Source organism: Ictalurus furcatus, chromosome 1 (assembly GCF_023375685.1).
Source record: "Ictalurus furcatus strain D&B chromosome 1, Billie_1.0, whole genome shotgun sequence".
NCBI lineage: Eukaryota > Metazoa > Chordata > Actinopteri > Siluriformes > Ictaluridae > Ictalurus > Ictalurus furcatus.
The window spans coordinates 10,242,051-10,267,545 of NC_071255.1; the positions used below are offsets into that span (position 1 = coordinate 10,242,051).

The window sequence follows — 25,495 nt, forward strand, 5'->3', positions numbered from 1 at the left end:
GCTGGGCCTTCTGCTGAATACATGAGATAAATGTAACCTGCTCTGGATTAGGCATCTGGGAAATGCTGTAAATGTAATAATGTGTAAATAATAAAATACAAAATTAGGTATATTTAGGTATGTTTTATGAAGTCTCCTTACTTTTTGGACACCCTGTAGATCATCTGCCGCACAGGTCCCTGTGAACGTGTTGTTACTATAGATACAATAACATATTGAAACGAGAGCATTAATATAAAATTATGATTTATCTTTCAGCCAGACCTGACCACTATCAGATCTGCTGTTATAGACAATCTTCTGACGAATCAGATTTGGCAGTAATCTAATTGGGGTACACGTTTAACCTCATTCATCCATCCATCCATTTTCTATACCGCTTGTTCTACAAGGTCGCTGGGAACCTGGAGCCTATCCCAGGGAGCATGGGGCACAAGGTGGAGTGAACCCTGGACAGGGTTCCAATCCATCGCAGGGCACAACTACATACACGTTCACACACCCATTCATAAACTACGGACACTTTGGACATGCCAATCAGCCTACCGTGCATGTCTTTGGACTGGGGGAGGAAACCAGAGTACCTGGAGGAAACCCCTGCAGCACGGGGAAAGCATACAAACTCCCCCATTGTAATGCTGGAAGAGGTTTGGGCCTCTTAGTTCCACTGAAGGGAAATCTAAATGTACAGCATACAAAAACTGTCTAGACAATTACATGCTTCAGTTTTTATGGCAACAGTTTGGTTTACACCCACATATTGGTGTTTTGGCCAGATGTCCACAAACGTATGGCCATATAGTGTGTGGACTCCAAACATCACTTGTGGGCTGTAAGGGTTTAGTACAATGAACATCAAATGTGTGCATATACGGTTACACAACCAGTGTTAATTGTGTATGAACAGTGGTTATGCACAACTGGCACGTGTACCATTCTGAAAACAGGAAATCTCACTATATCATATAGCATTTTCTGACATTCACTTTCTTCAAAAATGGCACAAAATGCCACAGTAATTTACCCTCCTCCTGACCTGATCCAACTCCTCCTATAACCCTGACCCCTAGCCCTAACCCACAAGACCCTCTACAACACAGAACAAGACAAGTGGGTTTTTTACTGTAATTCCTCTACGTAGCTTGTATACACGAACGAAATGTTGTTTCTCCAGGACCCTGGTGCAACACATTACAGTACACAAGACTACATAACGTGCAAATAAACAACAGTGTGAGCTGAGTGCAGGTCAATAAATGCACAGAATGTTGTATTTACCATAAAGTGTCTGATGCAGCTGTGTAAAATCCGGTGTGCATTAGTATTGAGTCATAATGTTTTAGGTGTTTGACTGCCTTAGGGAAGAAACAGTCTGGCACGGATGCTCCTGGGTGAAGATGTCCATGAGAGGGGTCGTCCACAATACTGGTGGCTTTGCGGATGCAGCGGTTGTTGAACGAGGTGTCGATGGTGGGTAAACAAACCCTGATGATCACAATCACAATTTGCTGAAAGGTCTTGCGGTCGGAGACCGTGCAGTTCTCGTACCACCTGGTGAGACAGCTGGTCAGGACACTCACGGTTGTCTCTCTATAGAAGGTTGTGAGGATGGGAGAGGGGAGTTTGGTTCTCTTCAGGCTCTGCAGGAAGTAGACACGCTGCTGGGCCTTCTTGACTAGGAGGTGGTGTTGAGAGTCCTGGAGAGGTCCTCTGTAATGTGCACACCAAGAAACTGGGAGATTTTGACTCTCTCCACGGTTGTTCCATTGATGTGCAGTGGTGAGTGGTCTACTCTTGTCCTCCTTTGGTCAACAATCATCTCTTTAGTCTTATCAACATTAAGAAGTGGCACTGCTTGGCTCAGGGAACTGTTGGAGTTGTCTGTGAAGACATCTGCAAGCTGATCAGCACATTCCCTGAGCAGCCGGCCAGGTATATTATCAGGACCTGCAGCTTTCAGTCCCGACACTTACTGCAGACAGACAAAGTACTTGGTCGATGGGTGTTGGGGTGGTCTTCCCCGCTGGCATGGTGTTCAGTGCTTCGAACCGTGTGTAGAAATTGTTCAGCGTGTCTGGGAGCGAAGTGTCACCATCACAGACAAGTGGTGTAGCTTTGTAGTCTGTGATGGCCTGAACGCCTTGCCACATACACCTTATGTCCTTGGTGTTTAGGAAGTGACCGTGGATTCTTTCTGCATAGTTGTGTTTCACATCTTTGACAACCTAGGACAGGTCATCAGACCTGAAGGCAGTGTCACTGGTTTTCAGCAGTGAGCGCAATTCAGCAGTTCTCCATGGTTTCTGGGGAGTGTCTGTGTGTTTCTGTAACGCACACCCTGTTACAGGGCATTGGTGGCTCACTGGTTAAGGTTCTGGGTTACTGATTAGAAGGTTGAGGGTTCAAGCTCCAGCACTGCCAAGCTGTCAGTGTTGGGCCCTTGAGCAAGGCCCTTAAACTACTCCAGGAACACTGTATCATGGCTGGCCCTGTGCTCTGTGATGTATATGTGACAAATAAAGGATGCTGCTTCTTCTTCTTCTAACCAGCCTAAACTGAGTGAGTTGTCTCCATCTGAGCTTTCAGTTTAACTTCGCCCAGGTAGGAGGAGCTAGATCAGGTATTCTTGGCTGATCAAGTCTTTCAGGTAGGAGGAGCTGGATCAGGTCTGACTCCACCCCCTGGATTTTTGGTTTTGCAGCCAGCACCTGGTGGTTACCATAAAAGCCAATATAATGTATGCACACACTCCAGTTTGTACCACAGTTGCCTTGACTGCGGTGCTCTAGAATAGCTTATTTCTTTCACAATGTGTACACAGATACTCTTTATGGTATGCGTTGTTAGCATGTGCACGTGCCGTTCTGGATTTAGCCTTTGTCTCTGGCAACATTCATAAATGAAATCTCCCCATCTTTGAACTATCTATATATGTTGTGTTTTCATGGGTTTATTTTTCATATAGGCCATGTGTGTGGGCCCATACCGAGCTCGTCATCTGTCATTCATTCATAAAAAAATAAAAGCTTTGATTGGCCAGTCCGAAGTCCCTTCCTTTTAGTTAGGCGTGAACCATCTTCAACTGTCGAATCGAAGCAGCCCGCGTTGTAGTCTTACCACCCGTTTTCCTCTGTCCTACGCTTCTGATTGGCTAGGAGTCTCTTCATGCGCGATTGTGATTGGACGCTGAATTCTCAAACGAGCCCTTTGGAGGCGGGATTTCTCGAATACGGGTAGGGGGAAAATAACGTTGGTAGTAGTTGAAGACCAGGTGAATAATACCCTATTGCACCTATCTAGCAAAATACCATTTTTATTTTTGTTGCAAATGGCGTTTTTAATGGAGCCATTGTTATGTTTAAGGCGCAGCTAATATAAAGACGTTGATGTTTCCCCGTGCCTGGGTTTAAGTAGCTGAGAACCGGAGGGATTCAGTCAAGGAGCCTCGGAGGCCGGACTTTGTTGGTAAGCTACGTTATGTTAGCTTTCTATCTACCACGGCTAGCATGAACATTAACCTGTGTATCTCCTGGAAACCGTCTCCAAGGAAACCAGGTTGACTGAAACTGCCTTCTTGAAGATCTATGCAAGATCGTAGCTCGTGTTCGAGTATGTTCAGTGATGGGCAAGAAATACCACACATGCAATTCTTTTGTGTGTGTGTGTGTGTGTGTGTGTGTGAGTGTGAGTGAGAGAGAGTGTGTGAGCTATGTAGGTGAATGATATAGAGCATGTGTATGCGTCATTACCACCAACATGAGCCAGTTGGTACTTTAATGTGTGATGGTGTTGGATAAAATCAACATTGCTTTAAGTTCATTTGAAAGTCCTTGTGTTGCGATGAATGCACACCATCCGTACAGACTCAATGAGCATAACATTAGCGACTTCCTAAAACTGTACCCCAGCCTAATACACAACATAAACATTCAGAATAGTACAGCACAACGTGTACTGATTACATCAGTAAGTTAGAGTAAAGTTGTGTCACGTGACTTTTCCAATATTAAGTCAATAGACTACAAATTAAACCTAATTAGGCGTGGGAGATATGGCAAAAAAAAAAATCATATTATATGCAAGTCTTTTACATTTTGGTACAAAAAAAAACAAACAAAAAGCCAAGGACACTTTATGATACGTGTGTGATGTTACTGTATAAAAATATTTTGATATAATCTCATTATATCACCCAGCCTTAAGATTTAAAGCCCCCCTGAAATCAAAATGGATGCTTTGTGGTTTTTAGTACGAATATGTCAGTCTTAAGGTTATCTATTAAGCTAGTGTGATCCAAAACACTGATAAAATTCGCGTTTAGAAGATGTACGCATTCAAAATGTACAGTCTCTCTACCACCGATACGGATCAATATGTTTTGATGACATCATTCTGCACTTCAGTGTCTCATCAGATTTTCTGTCCAATCGAATGCTCTGTAGAATCTGAAGCGTCCCGACCCCTCAACGTTATAAAAATCCAAGGTTTATGCAATTAGTTTGTCAAGTACGGCGTAGCCTGGGCTGTGAGGTAAACTAAACGTGATTGGCTATTTAAAAAGAGGGAGGAGCCACTTCGAAACATCGAATAACACTGCAGGTTTCAAGGCACTTCACAGGGACTTTTAAGAAAAAATTCTCTTAGCCAGTTTTAGACTGCGAGATTATAGCGATCTTTTAAGGTTCGTACTTTCAGCCGAATTGTATACCAGACGATTACAGGTGTTCTCCATGTTCGATAATAGAGTGACGATCCTCTAACGATAGACCTGAGATTAAAGACTACGTCCTGCTTACGTCATAAATCAGCGTGAGCCTCACAGAAGAAAAATGTGTCGCGCAAACATAAACATTAACATGCTTCGTTTACATTTCGTCATCAACGCTACCGTGTTTGTAGCTGTCCTGTAAATTCCGCAGTAAAGTCACACTATGCTGTCTTCATATTGGTCTCTTTCAGAGCGCTGTAGCAGTGGTCAAATATTTTGAGAATTTGATCAGCACTAAATCAGCCTCCAACGAGCAATGTCACAGTAGACCTTTTAAGAATTCCGACCTCAATTTACAACCAATGAATTCGTTTATAATGCGGCTAGTTCCCAAAATAATTGGGATAATTGCTTATCTATAATTGCTTAAGAAAATACCATACATTTGGTTAACGTTCGAACCTTTATTTCACATATTCACTGAAGAACACTGGAAAGAGTACGAGGAAAAACTTGTTGAATCAAATGATCGATTAAGATCGAATATTTAGAGTGCTTGAAATCTTGATATCAGACTTATTAATCAGCCTGGCCAATCAGTCGGTCGAGCACTGAGTGTAATATGTTTTAAAGTGCACCTATTATGGTTTTTCAAATATCACCTATAATGTAGTGTGTGTTAGAGCTGTTTGTGAATGTAAAAAGACTGCAAAGTTTCAAAAATCAAACAGAGTTATTGACTCCCAGAAGAAGGAACCGATTCTGAACAGCTGAAATGAGTCGTTAGTAATTCCAGACTTACTTCCTGTACTAACCTACTTAGGCTGTAACAAAAAACCCACCTCTGGTCTTCATTGGTTGCTCGCTGACAGCGGTAGACCAATTACAACAGACTGGGACATCTGACCAATCAGAGCAGAGTATGCTCTCTGAAAGGAGGAGTTTAGAATGAATCCTTTAGAACGGCTCATTGAACAAGTCGTTGGTGACACTGGGGAAAACAGGAAATGCTGCCATTTAAATTATGATCACATTAAAGTGATTTTTGACCTTGGATGCATGTAAATCTATTATATGAGACCTCTAAAACAAAATTAGGCATGTTTCCAAAGCATAATAGGTGCGCTTTAATGTATAAATATACATTTAATCTGAAAAATCAATCTCTGGCAGCAGCTTAAAAGTAGGCCAGTTTCCTAATAACACTGCTTACGCAAGGCAAGGTGGATGAAAACCTGGCTCAGAGGCTGAATCGTGCGCTCTTTCTTACACTCGTGCTCTTACTGAGTCTTTGTGTCACTCTGTCTTTCAGCGGTAGGTATGGAGGCGGACGCAGATTTGGGCTCGGCTCTGGACATGGAGCTGGGGCCCGAGCTGGAGGAGGAGCTCGGCGTTTCTCTGGATGAGCTGCGCAGGTGGATCGAGGAGCAGGTGGACAGCAGCGAGGTCGTGCTGCACCGGAAGGCCCAGTTAGCCGAAATGCAGAACTGGGTCGAGCAGAAAGAAAAGGACATGGCCAGTATGGACACACTCTGCTCCAGCGCATCAGAGTAAGTTGTGTGTGGGCGAGAAAGTAATATTTTATAAAAATTTCTGTTTGCTGTCAGCGATATAACACGAGGCTCTGTTTGTGCGCGTCACAGGTCTGTAATACAGTGTGAAGTTCTAGTGAAAGAGCTGTACAGTAACATAGGCCTGGAGTATCGGGAGAGCAGCTCTGAAGACGAAGGAGTAGGAGGCGGCAACGCTTCCGAGGTCATCGAAATTGATGACGACGAAGACGACGATGACGATGACGAAGACGACGATGACGACGATGATGTCATTGCCGTGGGCTGTGGTAGGTGGATGTCTTGGGTGAGAGGACGTACATGCCTGCATATTGCCATGGAGTGAAATATAGCTACAGGATTCATTTGTTCATTCATTCATCATTGGGGCAATTTTGAGCAGTTCCTCCACCTTCTAGAGGTGGGAGGAAAGTGGAGAACCTGGAGGAAACCCTCATGGGTTTCCCACAAGGAGAACATGGTATTGACCTGTGACGTAGTATGGTAGTTCTTATAGTTATTGCTGTTGAATGGGTGTAATACAAACCTCATAAACATGTACACATAAATAATTCTGTCTGTGGAAAGTTCAGGAAGGTTTGAAGACACCATTGGTATACAGCCCTACTGTTTAGTAAGGTTGTATGTGAATTGGGACATGGTCCAAACCTGAAGATATAATTATATCAGCTGCCATTATCGAGGTCTCCCAGGCGTTACAGAATGTTTTTGTATGATTTTAGCATTAAGAAGTTCCCTTCACTGGAACTAAGGGGCCCAAACCTGTTCTGTTCTGGTATGACACGACGTCCATAAAGAATTATCTTGTACAGAGCCCTGACCTGAACACCGTTGGGATGAATTGCTTTCACCGTTGGGATGAATTACTTCTCGCTCAACATCAGCGCCAGACCTCTCTAATTCTCCTGTAGCTTAATGGGCAAACATCCTCACATACACGATCCAAAATCTAATCCCCAGCAGAGTGGAGGTTATTATAACAGCGAAAACGGGGACGGAATCTGGAGTGGGATGTTCAAAAAGCACATATGGTTGTGATGGTCAGGCGTCCACAAACTTTTGGCCATATAGTGTATGCAAAGTAGTGATTAATATAATATAGTTTTAACGTGATTTGTGTAGCCAAGTTTAAAAATAAATGGGTTTTTTTTATGTTTAAATGGTAATACTGAGCTAAGAGATGTCTTTTGATGTGTCTTGGCTTTTTTTTTTTTTTTTTTGGCTGTACTATTCTTACAAAATATCTTAATTTTCCCCCACAGTGGTTCCACCAAATAAGAACGTAACGCCAGTCAAAGACTCGGTAAGAGAGTGCATATGAGTTCGTACTGCACATAATGAGCCTAAATCTTCCTCCTGCATGCATTACTCTATGTAATTATCTGTAATAACAACCCTCTGAATATTCTCCTGAGTTATTATATATACGTTATGCGTTATGTTTGATACCACTGTGCATTTAGCTTATGGAAGCATCAGCTGCACTTCAGAGATCCACGCAGCAGGTGCAGAACCTGATGCAGACAGTCGGTAAGCCAACGCCGTCCACGGCGATCACGCCCACTAAAGGACTGGCCCCTCCCTCTCCGTCCCGGGGCTCCATGCTGAACATTCCAGCAGTGTTCATGTCCTCCGGCCCTGTACACGCACCCACTCAACCAAATCCAGCTCTAAAGCAGGATGTCATGAGGCTAAACATGAGCATTCTGGGTAAAAAACGCACCAAGACCTGGCACCGTGGAACTCTGATCGCTATTAACTCAGTGGGTAAGTTATAAGTAAGTTACAAGTTAAGTTGCTCCTTATTTTAACAGCGATTTAAACGGTCAGTGTTACATGAGGATTTTAGTTTCGGTTTTATTTTAGATTTATAATATTTCCAATACCAATAATATAATATGGTGATTTTTTTCCCCCCGACCACATAAACTCTAAGCCCTAAAACACTTTGCAGCTTGAAAAATGTTATTTTCTTCATCTTGCATGATGGAAAACTGGAAATAAAAAGGCAGAGGTGTGACTTCCAAACATGCTCATGACAAACGTTTCACAATTTTATCTAAAGGATCTAGCCTGAGACTTTTCTTTGACACGTGCGGCTTATGTTTTCTATTTTCGCATGCCGTGTACTTGTTTCCCAGCTGTCAGTGAGAAACACTGCATTCTGTTATGCCCCATATGATGTTAATCAAACGACACCCCGTTGTACTTAGTTTATTTATTTATTTATCTATTTATTTATTTATTTTATCACATTCGAAAACGCCTGACATTTCTGATATTTCATATGACACAGGCAACGGCTTTAAGTACAAGGTGAAGTTTGAGAATAAAGGGAAAAGCCTGCTGTCTGGGAACCACGTGGCGTTCGACTATCACCCAACACTGGAGAGGCTCTACGTTGGTGCTCGTGTTGTTGCCAAATATAAAGATGGCAACCAGGTGTGGCTGTACGCTGGCATTGTTGCTGAAATGCCCAACAGCAAGAACCGTATGAGGTGAGGGAGTGGCAAAGATGGGACTAGAGAGAAATGATGAAATCTTGATGAAATTCTGATGAAACGATGTTTTCTTGGGGAAAGGAGGAAAGAGGACTGCTAGAAATAATGGAGCTGATGTCTTTCAGGTTCCTGATCTTTTTTGATGATGGCTATGCTTCTTATGTAGCCCTGCCAGATCTCTACCCTGTTTGCAGACCCTGTAAGTGGTGATCGAACTAGTCATTTCTTTCTTGGCCCTCTGCTCAACATGGCCAGTGGCTGACTCAAAGCTCAAGTCATTTTCCACAAGTGTGTGCAACCCATGAAGACCTTTCACATGATGAAATTCTGACATTTTTACTATATATATATATATATATATATATATAAATTACTATAAAGCAGAAAATGTTTCTTAGTTTCTATATTAAAATATTTTAGTGTTTAAAGTACAGATGCACTGATACTAAATTTCTCATCCGATACCGATAACCGATTATCCAGTGATATCGGCCGATACAGATTATTGGCCGATACATTGGTGCATCTCTAGTTTAAAGTTCAGGTGTCAAAATATATTCAGGTTTTGGCCGAAACCTGATTTTTTTTTTTTTCTTCAATATTTTAGGTCATGCGATGGGTTTCCACACATTTGTGATAAATGATAATATGCACAAACCTAATGAGGGTGTTTGTGTGTACACACAGTGCAGAAGACGTGGGAGGATATTGAGGACGAGTCCTGTAGGGATTTCATTGAGGAGTACATCACGGCATACCCGAACAGACCCATGGTGCTGCTGAAGCCGGGTCAGATCATCAAAACCGAGTGGGAAGGGACATGGTGGAGGAGCCGTGTGGAGGAAGTGGACGGCAGCCTCGTCAAAATGCTCTTCCTGGTCTGACACGCATCATTCCCTGTTACTTGTCTTGGTTGTATTTATATCGCTTAATATCGTCACTGATATATCAAGGAAATGCAGGATAGCTATTAAACTGTACGGCTTTGTGAGTTGGAGTACATACCTGTGCAAGTATAATTTGGTTAAACGTTTTGCATTAATCATGATGGTATACTTCATATAGACAAATAGATATACCGTGCTGTGAAAAAGTATTTGCTTTCCTGATTTCTTCAACAAAGGCATTCTGAGTAAACAGAAAATACAGTTTTTAAATGACAGTGTTATGTATTGAAGGAAAAAAAGTTATCCAATACCAACTGGGCCTGTGTGAAAAGGTATTTGCCCCCATAGTTACTAATTCCCCAAATCTATGAAACTGCATTCATAATGGGGTTCAGCTGGACTAGACGCAACCAGACCTGATTACTGTAAACCATGTTCAATCAAATCAACACTTAAATAGAACTTCAACAGCATGAAGTTGGTTAAAAGGTCTTACTAACACACTATGCCAAGGTTGAAAGAAATTCCAGAAATGATGGGGAAAAGGGTGATTGAAATACATCAGTCTGGGAAGGGTTACAAAGTTATTTCAAAGGCTCTGGAACTCCAAAGAACCAGAGTGAGAACCATTATTTCCAAATGGAAAAACTCGGCACAGTAGCGAACCTTCCCAGAAGTGGCCGACCTTCCAAAATTCCTCCAAGAGCACAGCAATGACTCATCCAGGAAGTCACAAAAGAGCCAAGGAGAACATCAAAGGACCTACAGGCCTCTCTTGCATCAATAAAGGTCACTGTTCATGACTCCACTATCAGAAAGACACTGGGCAAAAATGGCATCCATGGAAGAGTGGTGAGGTGAAAACCACTGCTAACCCAGAAGAACATTAAGGCTCATCTGAATTTTTCCAAAACACACCTTGATGATCCTCAAACCTTTTGGGAGAATGTTCTGTGGATTGATGAGTTGAAAGTGTAACTGTTTGGTAGACAGGGTTCCCGTTACATCTGGCGCAAACCAAACACTGAATCCCACAAAAAGAACATCAAACCTACGGTCAAGCATGGTGGTGGAGTGTGATGGTGTGGGGATGCTTTGCTGCTTCAGGGTCTGGGCAACTTGCAATAATTGAGGGAAACATGAATTCTGCTCTCTACCAAAAAAATCTTAAAGGAGAATGTCCAGTCTTCAGTCTGTAAGTTGAAACTCAAGCATAACTGGATTATGCAGCAAGACAATGATCCAATGCATAGGAGCAAGTCCGCCTCTGAATGGCCCAAACAAAACAAAATGAAAGTTTTGGTGACCTAGTAAAAGTCCTGACTTGAACCAATTGATCTGCTGTGGCAGAAACTTAAACTGGCAGGTCATGCTAGAAAACCCTCCAATGGGGCTAAACTAAATCAATTCTGCAAACAAGAGTGGACCCAAATTCGACCACAACGCTGTGGAAGTCTGATCTACAGTTATCGGAAGCGTTTGGTTGCAGTTAATACTGCTAAAGGTGGCACAACCAGATTTTAAGTTTAATGCAGCAATTAGTTTTTCACATAGGTGATAGGTGTTGGATAACTTTTTTTTGCTGCAATAAAATAAATAAATGAAAACTGTGTTGTATGTATTTACTCAGGTTGCCTTTGTTTTATGTTGTATTTCGTATGAAGATCTAAAAACTATTTAGTATGAGATTTGCACAAAAACAGAAGAAATCAGGCAAATACTTTTTCACAGCACTGTGTACATATATTTATTTATTTATTTATTTATTTATTTTACTTTATACAGTGTTTCATCAGATCATTCAGATTGTTTGCACCATTTAAATATTTGGATATTAAGATGTTTTTAAATATTAGTAATGATCTTTACATGACAGTGAAGTTTGTATAGTTGGTTCATTAATTTTATATGATGTTTCTTGTATGCAGGATGATAAGCGCAGTGAGTGGATCTATCGTGGCTCGACTCGCCTGGAGCCCATGTTCAACCTAAAAATGAGCACAGCCAGCAACCAGGAGAAAAAGCTGGCCGGCCAGCAGCGCGTGCGGCCCAACATGGGTAACACATTGTTCTGTTTGATACGTGCATTTCTGGGTGTGACGTGCAGGATTTTTGTCATTTGTGCTTATATCATTTTTAATTGTTTGATAAGTTCACTTTGCGGAGTTGATCTGTATGTGCGGTTCTGTATCTCTCTCTATGTGTAGGAGCTATGAGGGTTAAAGGCCCTGTGGTGCAGTACACTAACGAAAACAATATTCTAGCCAACCGCTCCGCAGTCACCCAGACTACACCACCACGGCCACAGATTACTGTTCCCTCCCAGCCCGTCCGCACTGAGTAAGTACTCCTCCTACATCGTGCAGTAGTAACATTACCCATGGTGCTTCACTTCTCTCGATTAAAGGTATCATTCACACAAAAATGAAAATTCTGTCATCAGTTCCTCACCCTCATGTCGTTCCAACCCCGTAAGACTTTCGTTCGTCTTCGAAACACAAAGGAAGATATTTTTAATGAAACCTGCGAGATGCCTTAATGAACTTTTTGGAGCGTGAACGTTTTGGTCACATGGACTGCCAATGGGAGAGACAGAAATCTCCCAGGTTTCATTAAAAACCTCTTCATTTGTGTTCCGAAGATGAACGAAAGCCTTACGGGGTTGGAACGACACGAGGGTGAGGAATTGATGACAGAATTTTCATTTTTGGGTGAACTATCCCTTTAACTCTAATACATTATGCCCCAGGTGTCAATTTACTACCACTAGATATGCCTTTGCTTTATAGGACTCAGATGGCTAAGAAGAGTACGTCCCCTTATGTCCCTGCCGCTCGTCAGATTGTTACCACTGACCTCCAGCTCAAACCTGTCGGCATCCTTCCCCAAGCCACCAGCTCCAGGTTAGCAAGCCCATCACCACTCCTAATACTCGGTTTCTTCATGTAGCCTCCATAAACTTCTGCCGGTCCAGATCTTTAGTAAATACGCATAAATGCTGTTTCAGCGGAATACTTTTCTGATTGTACTTTATAGCCAATACAAGTTTCTGTTTAAGATTTTCAGATAATGTCAGTATTTTTGTGTATTCATTCCCTCTCTTTTAGACTCTTCTTCCTGCAGTCAGGGCCAGTGCAGACCCTGACACCCATCGCTCCGGCTCCCCAAACCTTGCCACCTACCATAACTGCCATGCCTGCCATGCCTGCCATATCTACCATATCTACCATAGCTCCCTATGCGGGCGAGCGTATTCCTCAGGAGCCGTCCTATCAGGCCCCTAATGATCGCCTTTTCTATATGATGCACACCTGCACACCTGAGTGTCTGAAGCGCATCCGGCCCACGCGACCCAACCTCCACCGGGGCCGAAACCCGCTCCTCACCCCACTTCTGTACGAGTTCCGCCGCATGACCGCGCGCCGCCGCCTGAACCGCAAGGTCAGTTTGGAGGTAGTATGCAACGCTCTGTTTCACTGTGTTTCAAAACAAAGCCAGTGCTTTAGCAGCAAGCGAAGTGATCTAACTCTTTTCTTTCTGTTTTCACTCTTCTTCTTCCTTCTCACTCATCCTCTCTCTCTCTCTCTTTCTCTCTGTCTCTCAGATGTCCTTCCATGTGATCTACAAGTCCCCATGTGGCCTGAGCCTGAGGAACATGGCGGAGATCCAGCGCTACCTCTTCCAAACACACTGTGACTTCATCTTCCTGGAGATGTTCTGTCTGGACCCATACGTCCTGGTGGACCGCCGCTTCCAGCCACAGAGGCCCTTCTATTTCATCCGGGACATCACAAGTGGACGCGAGGACATTCCGCTGTCCTGCGTCAATGAGATCGACAACACTCCGCCACCCAGCGTGGCTTACAGCAAAGAGCGCATCCCCGAGGACGGCGTCTTCATCAACACTAGCGTCGAATTCCTGGTGGGCTGTGACTGCACCGACGGCTGCCAGGACAAGTTAGTGTCTCTCACACACACACACACACTTGAGCCCACCCTGTCCATGCGTCTGAAACCGTGCAGTCCAGACTTACTCAGATACAGAGCTTTCTGCACAGTGCTTATTCAGGATTGTGGGCTAAGTGAATTCTTTAGTAGTAATTTGCATATTCATTTTGGAATACTACATACATCGAGCACGCATGGTGGCTGAGTGGTTAGCATGTTTGCCTCATACCTCCAGGGTCGGGGGTTCGAGTCCCGCCGGGGTCATGTGTGTGCGGAGTTTGCATGTTCTCCCCGTGCTGTGGGGGTTTCCTCCGGGTTCTCCGGTTTCCTCCCCCAGTCCAAAGACATGCATGGTAGGCTGATTGGCATGTCTAAAGTGTCTGTAGTGTATGAATGGGTGTGTGAATGTGTATGTGATTGTGCCCTGTGATGGACTGGCACCCAGGGTGTACCCCGCCTTGTGCCCGATGCTCCCTGGGATAGGCTCCAGGTTCCCCGTGACCCTGAAAAGGATAAGCGGTATAGAAGATGGATGGATGGATGAATAATAATGATAATTCTTGTCTATTCCAACTCTCTCGGCGCTATCAGTTTAGTGTAGGCTTTTCTAGGCATCTCTGCTTTCGTCTCCATGGATTGCACCAGTGTTGCATCATTTTTGAGTATACAGATAGGAATAGGGCATGCACTGTTTGTTTTTTTGTTTTTTAAAGCTTGTCAAAAAAGTGCTCCGGGCATCTGGTTGAGATTAGAGATGTGCACTGAGATCTAACAAGAACAAAAAAAACCTCATGTGAGCAGGAGGGTTTTAATTTCATGTGGGCGCAAGCAGTCATATATGAAGCTCATGCAGTGCTGCACAATATATTTTATGTAGGAGCTGCCTGGTTTGGGTCGCTGTGCTTTTAAATTAGGCTTCTGGTTTGTTGGTAGAAATTATCGCAGGTATGTACAAATGAAGAAGTGTGAGCAGGTTACAAAAAAAAAAAAAAACACCACTTAGTGTCTGCTTTACCGATGTTTTCCAGTGTTTCCAACGGCATAATATCATATTATTTAATCAAATCAAATGCAAATACAGATATGTAAATTTTGAGCGTTATACAGATACAGAGAGTGTCACATGACGTGTAGCTGGAATCTGTTCATGGGGGAGACTTTCAGGGTTTGAACGTGTGAGTTTGATTGCAGGTCAAAGTGTTCATGCCACCAACTGACCCTGCAGGCCACGGGGTGTACGCCCGGTGCACAGATCAATCCCAATGCTGGCTACAATTACAAGAGGCTGGATGAGTGCTTACCTACTGGGTTGGTATCTCACACACACACACACACACATATACAGTCGTGCACAAAAGTTTGCATACCCCTTGCAGAATCTGCTAAATCTTAATACTGTTAACAAAATAAGAGGGATCATAAAAATCCCACGTTGTTGTTTATTTAGTTCTGTCCTGAATAAGATACTTCGCAGAACAGATGTTTACATATAGTCCATAAGACAAGATAATAGCTGAATTTATAAAAATTACCCCGTTCAAAAGTTTACATACCCTTGATTCTTAACACTGTGTTGTTACCTGGATGATCCATGACTGTGTTTATGTTTTGTGAGAGTTCTTCATGAGTCCCTTATTTGTCCTGAGCTGTTAAACTGCCCACTGTTCTTCAGAAAAATCCTCCAGGTCGTGCACATTCTTTGCTTTTCCATCATCACCTGCATATTTAACCCCTTTCCAACAGTGACTATATGATGTCGAGATCCATCTTTTCACACTGAGGATGACTGAGGGACTCTTACACAACTATTACATAAGGTGCAAACATTCACTGATGCTCCAGAAGGCAATACGATATACTAAGAGCTAGGGGGGTGTAAACTTTTGAGCAGGACGATCAGTGTAAATTATTATTTTGTTTAAAGATCTTTTTTTTTTTTTTAGTATGCTAAATAAGAAGACAAAGATGTCTCGCAGAAGACAAAATACTAACAATTTATACTGATCATCCTGTTCAAAAGTTTACACCCCCCTAGCTCTTAATGTGCCGTGTTGCCTTCTGGAGCATCAGTGAATGTTTGCACCTTATGTAATAGTTGTGTACGAGTCCCTCAGTCGTCCTCAGTGTGAAAAGACGGATCTCGACATCATATAGCCGCTGTTGGAAAGGGGTAAAGGGTAAATGGTCTGCACTTACATAGTGCTTTTTTAACCTTAGCGATGTTACAAAGCACTTTACACTGGTTCTCATTCACCCATTCACACACACACACTCACACACCAATGGTAGCAGAGCTGCCATGCAAGATGCTAGCTTGCCATTGGAAGCAACTTGGGGTTCAAGTGTCTTGTCCAAGGACACTTCGGCATGTGGAGTCAAGTGGGCCAGGAATCGAACCACCAACCCTACGATCAGCGGACAACCCGCCCTACCACCTGAACCATAGCCATCAAATGTGCAGAATATGCTGGAAAAGCAAAGAATGTGCAGGACCTGGAGGATTTTTCTGAAGAACAGTGGGCAGTTTAACTGATCAGGACAAACAAGTGACTCATGAAGAACTCTCACAAAACATAAACACAGTCGTGGATCATCCAGGTAACAACACAGTGTTAACAATCAAGGGTATGTAAACTTTTAAACGGGGTAATTTTTACAAATTCAGTTATTATCTTGTCTTGTGGACTATATGTAAACATGTTACGTGAAATATCTTATTTAGGACAGAACTAAATAAACAACAACATGGGATTTTTATGATCCCTGGTATTTTGTTAACAGTATTAAGATTTAGCAGATTCTGCAAGGGGTATGCAAACTTATGGGCACAACTGTACACACACTTCTCAGTGTGCTACAAATAATAAAAATGATCCATCAACCTGATCCTCATGCTTTTTGCTTCGTCCCCTTTAGGATATACGAGTGTAACAAGCAGTGCCGCTGTAATCCTCAGATGTGCTCGAACCGCTTGGTGCAGCACGGCCTCCAAGTGCGCCTGCAGCTCTTTAAGACCCAGAACAAGGGCTGGGGCATCCGCTGCCTCGATGATGTGGCCAAAGGCTCTTTTGTCTGCATCTATGCAGGTACTAAACAAGCTGATCTGGATCCCTGCTCTGTCATTTTCTTTATTTCCTTGTCAAAAGACGAGTAACGGTAGCTCATGAGTTCAAATCCCAGGACTGTCAGAGATGAACTCTGTGTCTGAATTGTCCTCTAATTCACGTCGGCCATCTCTACACTTTATTCAGTTCGTCGTGAAGTCATTTCGAGTATAATCGCAAGAACGAGCACACCTTCTCATCGTCCCCTGTCTTCTCTTAGGGAAAATCCTTACGGACGACTTTGCAGACAAGGAGGGCTTGGAGATGGGTGATGAGTACTTTGCTAACCTGGACCATATCGAGAGCGTGGAGAACTTTAAGGAGGGTTATGAGAGCGAGGCACACTGCTCGGACAGCGAGGGCAGCGGCGTAGACATGAGTCGGGTCAAAATGGCTTCGTCCCAGCAGGGCAAAAACGGCCCCAAGACAGAGGACCGCAACATCCGCAGCAAAGGTGAGAGGTCACCCGAGCGTGCTAATAGCAATCTCGGCCTGATCGTGAACAAATGGAGGTCAGATGTAGGGACGTGTATTCACTAAAGATATGGAGGTGTGCAGCTTCATGAGCAAACTGTTAGAGGAAGACAGGGTTTAATTGCTTTTGAAAAGGTGAAAGTGAGACTGTCTCTTCCAGGCCAAGACTCTTCTGATGAGGGGGAGAGCGATGATGAAAAGGACGAGTCAAACGGTGATGAGAGCGATAGCTCCGATGACACTTTCGTGAAGGACACGTACTTTTCCTCCAGCTCAGTGTGGAGGAGCTACACGACACGGCGACAGGCCAAGGGCATGAAGGAAGGTGAGGACAAAGCTTGAGTAGTTTAAATTGGGTATTGGTTTTGACGGGCATAACCATATCATAGACCTATCATGCCATGCCTGCTGTAATAAGCAGTCGTATGTTTTCATAAGATGTCCAGTAGTATAACTGCTATGTTACCATTATTGGTCATTTTCATGATAACCCCTAAACCAAGGTGTCATAAATTAATCTTCTGTCACATGCTATTTTTTTGACTAGGTGTCGTCTGGTTAGCATATGGCTTAACTGTCACAACACTGACGGTATTAGTCGCATCATGAAAATCACTCGAAGAAGAAGCTTTGTAAACCTTGTGGCACAATGGGTTTCATTCATCAAGCTGGATACGAATGACTTTATCCGTAAATCTTCCTCAGGTGCATTTACGCAAAACAAAATGTGGTATTCGTGAAAATCCAGTTCGTTGTTTTGTTTTTTTAAACATTCGTATCTCACAAGAGATCCTGAATGCAAATGTACAGTGGGTATTATTATTAATATAAGTATTGAAAGCGCCAACATTTTTTTCAGTAAATATTTTTCCAATGAGGCTGTTCACATGAAATTTATAGGGGGTATATTTACTTATGGGGCGCACGGTGGCTAAGTGGTTAGCACGTTCGCCTCACACCTCCAGGGTCAGAGGTTTGAGTCCCGACGTAGCCCTGTGTGTCCGGAGTTTGCATGTTCTCCCCGTGCTGCGGGGGTTTCCTCCGGGTACTCCGGTTTCCTCCCCCAGTCCAGAGACAAAGCTGATTGGCATGTTTAAATTGTCCATAGTGTATGAACGGGTGTGAGAATGTGTATGGGATTGTGCTCTGTGATGGATTGGCACCCTGTCCAGGGTGTACCCCGCCTTGTGCCCGATGCTGCCTGGGATAGGCTCCAGGTTCCCCGTGACCCTGAACAGGATAAAGCGGTATAGAAGATGGATGGATGGATAATTACTTATGGATTTCAACTGGTTCCTTGCTTTACCATGCCTTGGAGAACTACTTTTTCTTAGTGTGTTCAATACTTTTTTCCCCGTGTCATTCCACTTTATTACACATAACTTTATTTATAGACTTTAATGGGCTGAATTCTTTATATCTCCGAATTTCTTGAGTTAATACGGATGTCTGATGAAAATTCCACGTGAACAACCTCATTGGAAATCAGTATTTTTGACGCGTCCAATACTGATTTCCCCCACTGTACGTACTGCATTAGCAAGACTTACTAATGCGAACCTCGAACGATGGCATCGTTACGTACAGGTTGCTTTCCCAAGTTTATATAGCTTGTTTATTTTACTTCCACACACAAATTGCACGGACATTCTCTGAAGCTCATTTCATATTAACGTCGAGTCGTTTTATGTTAATGACTAGAAAGAAAGCAAACCAACACACATTCAGTTCCCATTCAATTAGTACTGAACTTTCAGCATTCAGTATGTTGTGAAGGAAACACAGAGGTATCATCCACTTTTTAACATCGAACGCGACGTGACTAGGTTTATTTCATCATTTTTAAAAAAATCTTTGAGTAGTCTCTTGCAACTCATTAATTATTAGTCAACATATGATAACCTTGAGAGAATCTTGTCTTATTTTTACAGGTAGCAGGATTTACTGGCAAATCTCTCTCTCTCTCTCTCTCTCTCTCTGTCAGGATACAGCTAGTCCCGTGTTTGGCTTTGTTACTGAGCTGTCATGCTTTATCCTTATCATTTATTATTTCCATTTATATTAGAATATATAACATCGGGCCACTAAAGCGCATCGTTTCTGCAGTGCCCTCATGTGTTCGTCTGATTGATCACGTGCTCTCTTCGTCTGATTGAAGACCTTGACACGTCACTTTTTTCTAAGTGGTCTTTTTAACAGATTAGTTTATTGCCAGGTTATCGAGCAACATCCATTACCTCCCCATGAGGGATAATGAAGTGGAATAGAGAGCTTGATTGATGAGCTTTAGTCATGAAGAGTTCAATTACACACTGACAGTGAAGTGATGTGGAGGTGTAATTAAGGGGGTTTATGCAGGCGCAATCAGCGCAATTCTGAAATGACTTCACATTTATCATCTTTCATTTGCAGTGTCTCTCTCTCTCTCTCTCTCTCTCTCTCTCTCTCTCTCTGTCTCTCTGTCTTCTCCCACTGTGTTCCACTCTGTCTTTCATCTTTCATTTGCTGCTCTCTCTCTTCTCCTTTCTCTGTTACTCCATGTATTTTAAGCACTTCTTTCAGCTCTCCATCTATCCATCCATCCATGTGTATATATGCGTGTGTGTGTATTTTAGCCATTTTAATTCTGAATTTATTCCTCTGTGCGCCTCCCTGCAGAGAGTCAGGACAGTAAGGATGGTCTGAGCATGTCCGCCGGAGGAACAGAGGACAGGAAGCCACCCCCTGTGCCAGAGGAGTGTGGGAAGAGTAAAGTAGCCTCATGGCTGACCAGCCAGTCCTCCTCCACCGGAGCACCGAATGTCAAAATAGAGGGAGGGCAGAAGACGGAGAAGAAGGTGAGAGGATATCAACCAATCAGGATATAATGATAATGAGTCTTTATTGGTTACGTATGCATTACAGCACAGTGAAATTCTTTTCTTCGCATACCCCAGCATGTTAGGAAGTTGGGGTCAGAGTGCGGGGTCAGCCATGATACAGCGCCCCTGGAGCAGAGAGGGTTAAGGGCCTTGCTCAAGGGCCCAAAAGTGGCAGCTTGGCAGCGCTGGGGCTTGAACCTCCGACCTTCCGATCAGTAACCCAGAGCCTTAACCGCTTAACTGCTCAACCACAACTGCCCCACAATCTCTGTTTCTCTCTAACCACTCGTCCTTCCTTCTCTCCAGCTCTCTCATATATTGTCTTGTTTTCCCTCTTCTTGCAGGAGGTGATGACCCTCTCCGACAGCGACGATGTGCAAACGATCAGCTCTGGTTCTGACGACAACAAAGAGCGTGAAAAGAAGACTCAGGGTAAGGGAAAAACCAAATGAGTCATAAGAGAACATACAAAGGGTTTGTCCTTATTACTGATATTACTCAATATTGTTAAAAGTCTATATATTTAAACACGTGTTGAGCCTTGTAGTCATAGCTTTGAAGTTAAAATGTTTGTAGCATCGGAGTTCCGTAAAATTTCATCTAGATTCACACCAGCGTTTTGTGTTTTGTGTATAAGGTATTCGTTTTGTCCCTATTGAAATCGACGATATGACCTCGTATCAAAAACTGATATGACCTTTTGACCTCGTCATTAAATAAGCAAAGCAAATAAATGTGTGCAGTTAAACAAATCTTTATCAGACAAGCATTTCCTTATCAGAAACAGCACCATATCGCTTCTGTTCACACTAAGCATCGATTTCCATTGAAATACATGACTTCCAGCTGCACTGTTGGAATTCTAATAAAAGGAGAGAAAAAGACCACTATAATTCAAGGCATCTGTACTTCAACGGTGGTGCCTCAAAATCGTTATCTCGGTGAGATTGTATCGTTTGTTTTGCGCAATCTGAGAATGCTATCTAGATTTGACTCGTCTTAGTAAGATTTTGCAGAAAGCAGAGCTTACGTATTCCGCTTTCTGCTTTGTTGATGGAAATTTTCTTGAACCCAGGTCTTTTCTTTTACTATTCATGGAATGTTTGACTCTTGTTAATTTTTTATCTCTCCGTCTTTCTCTCTCTCGCTTTCCTCTGTCAGCTGTGGTGAAGAGGCAGGTGGCTGTGAAATCGACGCGAGGCATTGCTTTAAAGTCCTCGCATGGCATGATGGTGAAAACAGGAGGTGGTGGAGGTGGGGGCTCGGGAGCCCATCATAGCCAAGGAGGCATTACCCTAGACAATGGTTCCAAAAGCACACGGCAGTTCTTTGATGGGGAGGAGTCATGTTACATCATTGATGCCAAACTGGAGGGCAACCTTGGACGCTACCTCAATGTCAGTACTTACCTTCTACTTAAGGTTATGTGTAAAAGCTTCATGGCGTGTAGTTTGTAAATGCCACGTGCTACCATTTGTGAGGAATGTATTAGAAGGTTGTTTTGTCTTTTTTTCACTTTATCTAATTCTTATCTTACAGCATAGCTGCAGTCCTAACCTGTTCGTCCAGAACGTGTTCGTAGACACTCATGACTTGCGATTTCCGTGGGTTGCCTTCTTCGCCAGCAAGTATGTTATATATCACTTATACAACAGTGTTGTCGAGTTCTGAAATCTGATTGGCCAGAAGATCTTGACATTTGAACATTTGATCCTCTTTGAAACAGTGCGTATTTATGAATTTGATATACTTGAACAAAAGTACATGGAAAATGAGCATTTTCAATCATTTATTCAACAGAAATATCAATAGATATGGTATTCTTGTATGGAAAAAGTAAGTACACCCTTGGCCTCAGAAGCTAGTATTGCCCCCTTTAGTAGAAATAACTTCTTGTAGGTGTTTTGCATAATTGTCCACCAGGCTTGCTGGAAATTTTGAGCACTCTTCCATGCAATATTCTTTCAGTTGTAAGATGTTTGAGGGTTTTCTTGCATGTACTACACATTAAAAATCCCCCAACATCATTTCAATGGGATTCAAATCCGGGCTTTGACTAGGCCATCCATTCCATAACCCTCCATTTCTTCTTTTTGAGTCATTCCTTGGTGGATTTGCTAGTGTGCTTAGGATCATTATCCTGCTGAAAGGTCCACTTTCGGTTCAGCTTGAACTTTCAGACAGAAGGCCTCACATTATCTTCAAGCACTCTTCGATATGATACCCTGTCTTCGATTCATCTGTCCAGAGTGCATTATTCCAAAAGGTCTGGTCTTTGCCTATATGTTCATCGGCAAACTGTAGTCTTGCAAAGGCTTTTTCCTGACACGCCTCCCATGCAGGTCACATTTGTGCAATCTCTTTCTGATTGTAGAAGCATGCACTTTGACACCAACAGTTGCAAGACTAACTAGCAGATCCTGTGATTTAAATTTTGGGGTTCTTGGAGACTTCTTTTTGCATCAGACGGTCTGCTTTGGGCTGAATTTGCTTTGACAACCAGTCCCAATTGGCAGTCGTTTGAAATCTGTGCCTCTTGTAGACTATTTTCCTTACAGTGGAATGATGTATTTCAAATAATTTGGAGATCTTTTTAAATCCCTTGCCAGACTCTTAGGCATCCACAACCTTTTTTCTGATGCCTTACAGAACTCTTAAGATCTTGGCATGATGACACCACACACCTCAGTAGCAAAGGGAAAAGAAACCAGACACTAGATAGATGTGAGAGGGGTTTAAATAAGACAGGTTCCACCTGCACTCACTAGGTTCTGATCACTGGAACCCAATCTTCAACACCTGATTCTAATTTGATGGATTTGACGGTGTGGTACATGTAGGGGTGTACTTACTTTTTTTTTTCTTTTTTTTTTTTATTAGGAGTCTTGCGTGTCAGCACTTTGTAACGGTCGTTATGTATTTCACCATGGGAAAAGTCTTCAGGACATAGGAGTGGATGCTTTCCAGTTTCTCTGTAACATGATAGATAGACTACTGAGTGAGCGACTGGTTGTAGCTGCTATAATTAACGTACATCAATCAGGAATTTGTTTCACTGTTGTTGAATATGACCTGTCAATCATGTTGGCAAATTTCTGCGGCATAAGAAGATTAAATATTTTGGGAAATGCTTTGGGGTGGTAACCGCATTATGCCCCATCATGTTTTGCTCCTTCCTTATCATTTGATGTTCTTTTTCTCTATAGCAGATTTAAGGTTATAATGTACGGCAACACTTGATATTGAAACAAACAAACCTGTTGGTAACTTTGCATTGGAAAATTCTTCCTTATTTATATCGTTTATGAATTATTATGCCATTTGCCATGTAGAGGAGCATGGAAAACAGGTCATCAGAGATATAATAATAGATGTATGTTTGTATATTGTGTCTTGTGTGTGTGTGTGTGTGTGTGTGTGTGTGTGTGTGTGTGTGTGTCTGTGCTAATGACTTCTACACACTTTGTATCTGCAGGAGAATCCGTGCAGGAACAGAGCTGACGTGGGATTATAATTATGAGGTTGGCAGTGTGGAAGGAAAAGAGCTTCTCTGCTGCTGTGGTTCCACCGAATGCCGAGGACGACTGCTCTAACACGCACAAACAGACACGTTTACAGATTATTTTCATTCAGACCCACATCTAGTCTCTGCGTTTGCTGTTTTTAGGAAGCTATATATTTGTCGTTCGAGGACATCGAGTAAACCGATTGTGTATGAAACATGAAAAATGACGGAAAATGTCAGGTGCTCTCTGTAGTTGCAAGATCTGTCCACCCTTATTTCCATCCTTCCAACATGAAGCTCTGCCTTAAATCCCCCAAAAAAAGGCCACACTAAGTTGATCATACATAATATCATTATTTCCTGCATTTCATACATTTCTGTGAAACGCCCCTTCTCCAGGCTTTATTCTCTTCTCCCTGATCTCTTTTAGCTTCTGAATTAGTTCTAAATGAACTGAACTTTTACTTGTGTTTTTTTGCTTCGCAATTTTTATAAGCCACCCTGTTTCGCGTCGTCTGTATATTCTGTATTTGTCGTGTTTGTAAGGACAGACCACACTGTACTGCGCAACATAATAATAAATTTTGTTCAGAAGCAACGCAATTTTTATTCAGCAGGATTTGAACTCTACTAGCCAAGAGAAATGTAACATGCAATGTTTATCATACAATGAAGCAGGGTATATTAACTGACTTAAGTCATGAGCAATGCTAGTAATTGAACCAGCAAGATTTTCTTTCATGCAGGTTGTATAACAGACCTTGTCCACAGCAGTGAAGTGCATAAAGGAGACATTCATGTTTCTAAGTCTAACCAAGACTGAGACTGATTACATCCGCATGCTTCAGGCTTGGATACTCATTACATGGAGAAAAAGTTCTTGGTCACTGATAGCTACATTCAGACAGAGGACAAATTAAAGTGCAACTTTGTATGATGTGAGACGCATTTATTTTGCTGCCATGGTTTGGGTTCACTCATCCACCTAGAGGTGCAAATCAGTTCTGACTGATGGGAGTGGTCTCTTCAAGGAAGACTCCGCCCCCATCCACAGGGTACGGGGACTCAGTGAACGGTTTGAAATGAGTGTGAAGATGTTGTCGATCATATGCTATTACCTTCACCATCACCAGATCTAAACCCAATTCAGCACCTGTGGGAGATTTTGGACCGATGTGTTCGACGGTGCTCACTACCACCAGCATCAATACACAAAATACTGAGGAAATATCTTTAGAAAGAATGGAGTTCTTACTTCCAGTACAGTTCCAGAGACTTGTATAATCTATGAGGTAAAAGATAAGATGCAGTGGCTGAATGCAGCAGGAACACAAAAATATATAATTTTTTTTTTTATTATTTAACATTTAGAAAATTGACTACATTTTCTTGTAGATTTACCAGGCTAACCATCCTCACTAATTTGAGATTCATGAGCGGTTGAGTGCCTCTAAAGGTCTACTGGTACAAAGAGAAAGAACTGCAGACCACCTCTGTATTTCAGTACATGCCCGTGAGAATGTAATAAATACATATCCATCATTAAATCTGTACATAACGCTATGTGACGTACATTGAACTTTCATTTGGGAGAGTCAGCAAAACATTTGGCTCAGAAGAAGAACGTTACAATAAGGAAACTACAGCAGAGCAGTGACATCACTACTCGCTAGGCAGATCCAATGCTCTGTGCTTGTACAGTTTCTCAGACCCAATGAGTCTCTCTCTGTCAGCAGTTCATGGATGACCTACAAGCAAGTCTCACCCCATGTCAGAGAGCATAATGTCCAGACTGTAGAAACAGTGTCAGTCAGGGGGACCTTCGAGCTAGCAGACTGCCCTCAAACATGGTTGTGTTTATGAAAACACACCTTATTGAACTCAGGTCTCGGATGGAGACATACATGACGGCAGTGCTGTGTGAAAGAGCACTCGT

The 25,495-nt window shown here is 42.7% G+C and overlaps 1 protein-coding gene across 3 annotated transcripts; it reads left to right on the top strand.

Annotated features, from left to right (window-relative positions):
- Window positions 1–3,239: 3,239 nt before the first annotated feature.
- Window positions 3,240–24,153, top strand: setdb1b (SET domain bifurcated histone lysine methyltransferase 1b). Of its 3 annotated transcripts, XM_053624477.1 has the most exons (23): window positions 3,240–3,271; window positions 3,364–3,465; window positions 6,021–6,258; window positions 6,352–6,548; window positions 7,542–7,582; window positions 7,743–8,046; window positions 8,576–8,777; window positions 8,906–8,979; window positions 9,468–9,658; window positions 11,596–11,725; window positions 11,875–12,007; window positions 12,457–12,570; window positions 12,775–13,120; window positions 13,272–13,624; window positions 14,807–14,923; window positions 16,532–16,701; window positions 16,940–17,173; window positions 17,354–17,518; window positions 19,852–20,030; window positions 20,399–20,486; window positions 21,216–21,451; window positions 21,594–21,682; window positions 23,530–24,153. In XM_053624477.1, exons 3-23 carry the CDS (start codon window positions 6,029–6,031, stop codon window positions 23,645–23,647), a joined length of 3,711 nt encoding a protein of 1,236 aa, XP_053480452.1. In that variant the 5' UTR covers window positions 3,240–3,271; window positions 3,364–3,465; window positions 6,021–6,028; the 3' UTR covers window positions 23,648–24,153. The 3 variants fall into 3 exon arrangements, with proteins under 3 accessions (XP_053480452.1, XP_053480459.1, XP_053480467.1); XM_053624484.1 differs by having other exon boundaries at window positions 3,246–3,465; window positions 12,775–13,108; XM_053624492.1 differs by lacking the exons at window positions 20,399–20,486; window positions 21,216–21,451; window positions 21,594–21,682; window positions 23,530–24,153 and adding an exon at window positions 20,130–20,355 and having other exon boundaries at window positions 3,246–3,465.
- The last annotated feature ends 1,342 nt before the right edge of the window (window positions 24,154–25,495 follow it).

Bases quoted from the DNA above. Each gene is read 5' to 3' on its own strand.
- setdb1b (XM_053624477.1), top strand. From the start codon at position 6,029: ATGGAGGCGGACGCAGATTTGGGCTCGGCTCTGGACATGGAGCTGGGG. The intron at 6,549-7,541 runs GTAGGTGGATGT...TTTCCCCCACAG, and splicing joins TGTCATTGCCGTGGGCTGTG to TGGTTCCACCAAATAAGAAC. The intron at 20,487-21,215 runs GTAAGGGAAAAA...TTCCTCTGTCAG, and splicing joins GCGTGAAAAGAAGACTCAGG to CTGTGGTGAAGAGGCAGGTG.